General features: G+C 38.9%; 1 protein-coding gene across 5 annotated transcripts in view; it reads right to left on the bottom strand.

The window, feature by feature from the left end:
- LOC117957731 (VPS10 domain-containing receptor SorCS1) overlaps nucleotides 1-7,740 on the bottom strand; it is a 200,295-nt gene that overhangs the window by 29,021 nt on the left and 163,534 nt on the right. For all 5 annotated transcript variants that reach the window (XR_004659585.1, XR_004659586.1, XM_034893754.1 and 2 more), the window contains exons 10-11: nucleotides 7,340-7,486; nucleotides 6,137-6,239 (exon numbers count right to left, since the gene is read on the bottom strand). Coding sequence is in view for 3 of the 5 variants with exons in the window: in XM_034893754.1 (XP_034749645.1) it covers nucleotides 6,137-6,239; nucleotides 7,340-7,486 (250 nt within the window). In the remaining 2 variants the exon portion in view is untranslated. The remainder of the gene's footprint in view (nucleotides 1-6,136; nucleotides 6,240-7,339; nucleotides 7,487-7,740) is intronic.

Here is a 7,740-nt window from a genome sequence, read left to right on the forward strand (position 1 = left end):
GATTTAAATTGTGAAGACACGTCAAATTGGCAAACTTGTTCATTTCTGTTGTCATTTCCAGTCATTTAAAGATACATAGTGTCAAAAATGTTGAGATCCCAACGATCCATGCTTCATAACTCAAGGGACCGATGTATAAACAATGGACTATTGAGTCATGTAACTACAAGGTACTTTCCAACTAAATAACAAAAATAAGTATAATCCTTGTAGCAACAATAGAAATTATGGATTACTTTTCAACTGATTATGTAGAGTACAATATGACATGTTAAAATGTAACAATTACGATGTAATCATCTAAAAGTGTGAGTTATTACTGTAAGACAGAATGAAGGCAATTAGGATTTTTTAATGTGATTTCGAGAGCCTGTGAACAGGATGTATGTGAGAGGAATAAGGGCAGTGAAAAAAATATGTTGAAATATGCCTAGGCCAAGGGGGAGAGAGGATGTGTGTAACTCAGAAAGTGGGTTGGGCAACCAAGGACATCTTGTTTCAACTAACATTGCGGATGAACAATCTGTGTGACAGAAGTCACCTAGACAGGAAAAGGTTGTTGGGTGGCCAGAAAACTCAAATATGACAATCCTTATATACAAAGGAAAGTAAAAGAAAGATGGGCGTTATTCCTCAGCGGATCTCAGAAGGCACTGAACTGGATGCATGGACAGCCAAAAAGCAAGAGAAGGGGATTTTGAGCAAAAACAGCCATGAGAATACTCCCGAAACTTCCTTCAGCGGATTCAAAGAGACAAAAGCCACAGATAACCAATCACCCAAACCAGCTGGAAAGTCATCGGACTTCTTCAACTGCAACCATGTCTGAGGATTCCTAACGGCACTGGCGAGGGCTTTGGAAAAAGCCTCAGATTTCCCAAGGGATTCTAAGGACACGCAGAAGAGAGGATAAGATACCCTTGGCTGAGGTATTTCAAGGAAGAACTATGTCAAAATTACCCAAGCTCAACTATTGCAATTAGGTTTTCCCATTCAGCTGTTTTAATCAATTATTAAGTTTTGATCAGTAAAGTTTATATCCGATTATATCTAAATCATTTACTTGATCATTTGAGTTTTAATTATTGTAAGTTGTATGCTTGCCCTTGCTTGAATTTGCAATCCAATATGTAATCACTGCATTTAAAGTAGAAGTAGTAGACATTGAATTTATTTCTTTATTAAGGTGGGAAATAATTTACCCAACAGGTAAATTAGATCTCCAATCTAATGTTATTCAAAGATGAATGAGATGAAAGTATTGCCAGTTGTTCCTTGCCCCTGTTTATTCAGTTCAGATAAAGTGTTTTTACAGGATACAGGAGATATTCTTCTATTATGGTTATTGTCAAGACACAATGTGATGGGTATGTAAAGACAAACTTAACACAATGTTTAAGCTTGAAAAGTACATTTCTTTAAACCCAACAATGTCTTTTGCACCATTGTCCCTGTGTATTTCTCTCTGACTGTCTACACCAGACAAATACAGTACAAAGATTCAGAGACATGAAGGTCTGCTGTTATACCGTCTTTGTTTATTCACACAGAACCAAGGCAGCCGCCCCAGTGTGGGATTTTGCAAAGCATGCCAGCAATCTGGGAGCGAAAAATACCCCGACCCACAAACTGCCAACTTTATGTTTTAAAGTAGCACAACTGGTAGCACAGCGGCGCCAGCAAGTGGCGTTTGAGAGAAGTCATGCAACATATTCTCACTCTCATCACATCAGGTACCTTTGGCATCAGTTATTGACGCAAAAAGGTCTCCTTTAGCGGCATATTTAGACATGCTTGGTCGGGACTATTGGCGTCACTTTTTGACTCTCTCGGAACTCGTGTCGAGCCCTTTCGCGTCATATTTAAATGCACTTGGTCGAGACTCCTGGCGTCACTTGTTGACGCCCTGGGTTGGGACGTACTGACATGTGGCACAAGAACGGGACAGGTTTAGGAAAAGATCCTGGGTGGTGTTGAAATGCAAGTTTCAGTGACAGGTGGGTCAAATATGGGACACGAACCCCGGTCTCCTGGGTGAAAGTCCTGTGTTGTTTGACCCATCCACCACCCCAACCTGCCTTCTCACGTGGATTTTTGGTGTTTCATTCTATTGCTGTCGCTCATAATACATGTCATGTTCCATACGAATGCTAAAGGGAGATTTTTGCATCAGGATCTGACGCTAAGAGACACTGACCAAGAGTCATTGTGTGACGAGTTGGGAGTATGAGCAGGCTCATGATGTAAAACCTTTAACAAGACTTACAAGTGGAAGCTGAATCCACAATAACTCTGAGGTGCTGGTGGCTTCACTATAAAACATATAAAACAATTCCAGATTCCCTCTCGCTCTATCAATTCATTTGTCCATGTTGTAGCTGGAAAAACAAAATCAGTCAGTTGTTTTACATCCCTGAAACAATGTCTCACAAAGGTACAGACACCTTGTCCAGACCCCTAAGGCGTGCACTGATGTGTTATTGACAGTGCCAGTCCATGCAGCAGTAAACATCACTGAGGTGTGAATACATCTGGGGGCCTGCTGATCTCATGTTCCTCCATTTCTTTGTTATTTCCCCGCTAAATCAATGACAATCTTTGCTTTCTCAGGAACAACAATGAGAGCATCATTGTTCCTGATGGCTAAAACACAATCATTATATAGTTTTTTGTGTTGTAAGGTAGCACATGAATGTCTTCAGATGCCTATGGGAGTCCCTTACTGATGCTAAGCAAGGACAAACTATTGGAAACAGAAGTAAAGATCAAAACCCTGCAAACAGCCACATGCAATTGCATAGACGAGCACAGCTTTCAGAGCTGCTGTGCCATATGGGAACATCACTCCACTGAAATGTTGAGTGCCAAGGTTTTCAGCAAACTGAAGGAGGCAGATTTTTTTTCTTTGTCTGTCTAAGTGATTTTTGTTGTATTTGTCTCTTTAAATTAGCGTAACATATCTACTGCGACCACGGATGGAGAAAAAACTAGAGAGAGATCCACTACTCAATTGTGAATGTCACTGCCAATAAAAACACAACTAGGGAAAAACAATGATGGGTCTGAGTGTCTCCTTTGTTGAGGCCAACCGTACAATAAACTATTTCAACATTCTCTTAACGTTCTTTAAAAATAAAATGCCTGGCTCCTTCCCAAACATTCCTGAAGAAATACAAACCTGCAACGTAATAAATGTTACACTAAAACACACCAAACTTAACTGCGGGTGTGTGATTGTGATTAATCACACAACTGATTGTTTTAAATGATAATTACAAAAAAAAATTTGTCCCCTATTTTTCTCGTCAATTTGCTCCACTAAAAGTGCTTTTATTACACTGAAAAGCTCAGATTTTACTCCAAGTGTAAGTCAACATTATGGAAAGTCTCGCTATAGGTAGAGATGGTTCTGTTTAACCAGAAACAGGTTTGAATTCACTAGCGCTAACCCCACCAGACTCCATTAAAAAAAGCATTACTTCAAGCGTGTATGGAGCCAACATATTTTCCAATGGAAATCGGTAAAGTATGTGTTAATTTTAACCAAAACTAGGATCGTGATGGCTGGAAAAGTGGAAAGACGACGCAAAACAGCTTTTCATAGTTTGATTTTGCTTCTGTTGACTTTGAGTGAAGTGTTTTTTATGATGCTAAAATTACTGTTTATTTACATGTAGTCTGGTGCCTTTAGCGAACACAATTTCACAGATGTTTTTATGTTAAAACAAGGATCTTACTCTTTAACAGAAAGTCTGATAATCTAAGTCTGTTAGTCACAGAATGTAGCAGCAGACTTGTTTCAACATCTTTTTCTTTTCCTTGTTGAAGGCATGTGGGTAGTTCTCTTAATAAAACCATGCGGTAACCTAGAACGTCAGTTAAAACTATTCTGTGGCGTGCTAAACTGTCATGGGTCTTACTGCCTCGTTATCTTCAATAAGTGTTCTGCTTGATGTGGAAGTTTAGCCTGTGTTATGACATGTGACATTTATTTGGCGATAGAGAGATATATACAGTCTATATTATTGCCTTTTTAATAGTCCTGTTGCTGTTTCTTTTTGCACAGCTGGTAGATGTGCAGATTGTTTAATATTACTTAAGCAGCCACGTGTTGAATGATTGATTGATTAATTGTATTAGAATGTTAGAGAATCTCCAGTAAACAGAACAGTCTGTGGAGACACATGCTTTGCTATTAAAAGGTGTATTACACTGTTTGCTCCGTTATGGATATGGGTGCTGGAACAGACGTGCTTATTCTCAGTTTGTGTTACTGAGCAACATGTTACATTATTGTTAATCATTGCAGAGAAATGGATGTAATTCTTAGTGTTGCGTCCTTTTTATATGCTGGTGGCTATCACATTTAGTTTTGGTAAATAATGTTCATAGTAACTCGGTTGCTTATTAATGTGCATTATTATTTGCTAATATTTCAGAATATCCTTCCTGATCTCAAAGTCTCTGGTTCAAGTTCTTACTGGACCCCCTACAGTGGGCTAGTGTTTCAGTAGCCAGTTGGCAATAGTTTTTAAAAGCCTATTGCCTATATTTTTGTACTATAATAAACAGTGTTACACTTTTTGACAGCGTCAATCATGTTTCAGCGTCAGTGCTTTCTGAACATACTCTTGAACTTGAACATACTCTTGAACTTGATACGTGAACACACTTTGACAAATACCGCGATAATACTGAAAACCGTGACAATTTTGTTCACTAATAACCGTGAGGTTAAATTTTCATACCGTTACATCGCTATAATGGACCAATGTCAGAGATTGTTGTTCTCATCAGACACTTCGACAAAAAAACTAGGGTCCAGGTTGAAAAAAACGGATGTAAAAATGTAACAATTTGAACACAAACAAACCCGTGTAAGAAGTGTTCAAATGTTACACAAAAGAAATGCTCAATTTATAGCAAACTGAAAATGACTACAATGTGAAAATAACTATAGCAATGTGTAAAATGTATGTGGACAAATGTATGTAGATAAGCCCAAGGGACAAATGTTGAGCGCAGGCAATGTCACTTTGTCTGCAATATGAATACGTATATTTAATAGTAAAATGCATCTATTTTAATCCAGTGGCTTAAAAAATGTAATAACAACTGTGAGCACATGGTAGAGGTTTCATTCTATATGAAACAAAAAGCTTAAACATATCAAATAGGGTTTAAACTAGTGAAGGGCGATATGGAAAAAATCTGATACCACAATATTCTTGACCAAATACCATATTACGGCAAAATTGAAGTGTTGAAAACAGATGCTTTAACAAAATATCTTCACACCTAGATTTAAGATAAATAATCTTCAGTAATGTCAATTTAACAACTAAGTGGGTAAGGGCAAAAAACAGAACAGTTACAAGTCTTACAGTCTGGTAAGTTCAGAAAATCACAACAATTTACTGTAATGCAGCCTTTAAAACAAGGAATAGACACTTATGTCATATCACACATTTTTAATCTCATGTCACGATAGCAATATAATATCTATATATTGCCCAGCCCTAGTTTCAACTAACCTGATCTCACAAAATTCCGTGAAATGAACACAATCCCTTAACACAAAATCGGTGGCAGTTTCACGGAATCGCCGAATATTCCGTGATGGGCCCACGGAAGGATTCAATAAAATAAACACAGCCCCTTAAGTTAAGGAAAAGGTCGTGAGTGGGCAGGACAACAACAGGTTGGGTTTAGGAAAAGAACAATGGGACGGTTGGGTTTAGGACCCGAGATACGCGGGACACAACAAGGGGGACACAACCCCCCGTCTACGGTGGTGAAAGTCCTGTGTTGTTTGAACCATCCACCACCCTACTCAACTTCCCGATGCAGATTTTTGGGCTTTCATACTACATTGTCACCCTAATGCTACGCCATCTTGTCAATAACTTTACAATAGCATTGTTTCTCTTGGTGGCCCCAGACTTTTGACACATTTCGTACCACCACCACTTAATACGCTAATAACAGTTTGGGATCATTTCATGTAATTCTGTGAGACCAGGCTGGTTTAAACAGGGGGTTTTGTTGTTGTTTTTTAGGAAAAAAACTTCAGAACTCCAGGTAGACAGAGAAAGAGAACCAACATGTCACTCAAAAGAGATTCCCTCTCACCCACCTGATGCGACGATGATCCCCGGGGCTGACTCCCTGCTGGCTATATTTCCAGATGTGTAGGGATTTGCAGACACTTGAAGATGGAGATGTAATGAACAGTAGGGCTGCAGAAAAGAAACTCAGTTATCGAAACTAAAGACCTTCAAAAGATGTTTCGGAATAAAACAGCTGTCAAATCGACTTGGAGGCCAAAACCTACCAAGTCACCGGTTTGATCAGTAACACCCTTTTCATTTCCATTTCATTTTCATTTCCATTCCTCCATTGAATATTCTACACACTAGGAGCCTTGGTTGGTGACACATCATTCATACCCCAAGCCATAAAATTATGTGTGAGATAACACTGTCATTACCGCATTTATTACAATATTGCACTAAAGCACAAATTGCACCCTCATATGTTTACTTAGATTAGCCTACATATTTTCATATAATATTCTAAATTTGCATGTATATACTATGCAGGTATGCTGGTTGTACATTGTATTCTCTACTTGAATAAATGTTGTACATTGTCTGTCGATCTATCTATCTATCTATCTAGCGATCCATCAATCCATCATTGTATCTATCCATCCATCCATTGTCTCTAACCATCCATCCATTCATCCATTGTATCTATCCATCCATCCTTCCGTCCATCCATCCATATATCTACACATCCATCCATCTATCTATCTATCTATCTATCTATCTATCTATCTATCTTTCTATCTATCTATCTATCTATCTATCTATCTGTCTATGCAGCAGATGACACACACTATCAAATCTGCACTACAGAAGCACATGAGAAGATGAGAGTAGGCGTGTTTCAACGACAACCACCACATCCTAGCTAAGAGGATACGCAGTGGGATTCTTTTGACAACTTTGGCTTTGGAGTGAAAACTTGACTGGACTGGACTGGAGTATGAGAATGCTCCAACTTTCAGAAGCTTTCAGAAAGAAAGAGACGTCTGCTTTTCAGCCTGACACCTCTTTCTCTCGGTTTCTTCAATGAGAGGTCAGCTTGTTGGACTGAATCAAAATGGCTGACCTTTCAGCACAGCAGCCTCGGAGCACTCAGCTTTGACGGGCGCTGCTCTTTCTGAGCTCAGGCCTCGAAGTGCTGTCGGGATCATTCAACTCCTGTCAAGGGCTCTCTTTGATTGAAGCGCACACATACGGTACAGAAACATGTATGATATGCAGACACTCACCAGCACACAGTGAATGCTGTTACCCCTCAGGTCTTTACGGGGGGCCTGCAGTAACCTCCAATCTCTGCCTCTGTTGTATGTGATGTATGTCTTCACTTGGTTATCTGTCTTTTTGTTGGCAAGGAACATCCCCTTTATTCCAGCTACCTGGGAAATGAATCAGAAATATGGGTTTCTTTCAACCAATTTGCCCAAAAACAACATGGATGCATTCATGTACAGTATGTTGTATTCTTCACAGGTAAAATTAATGATTACTTTCATTGCATTTTGGCTGTTTTATTCAATTTTATAGTATTTGAAGAATGTTGTAAAATGATTCACTTACAGTTTTTCTCCATTGGTTTGGCTCATTTCTTGAAACAGAAATTACATTCTCAAAACTCTAAGATCATTTGGCA

Source organism: Etheostoma cragini, chromosome 2 (assembly GCF_013103735.1).
Source record: "Etheostoma cragini isolate CJK2018 chromosome 2, CSU_Ecrag_1.0, whole genome shotgun sequence".
Classification (NCBI taxonomy): Eukaryota; Metazoa; Chordata; class Actinopteri; order Perciformes; family Percidae; genus Etheostoma; species Etheostoma cragini.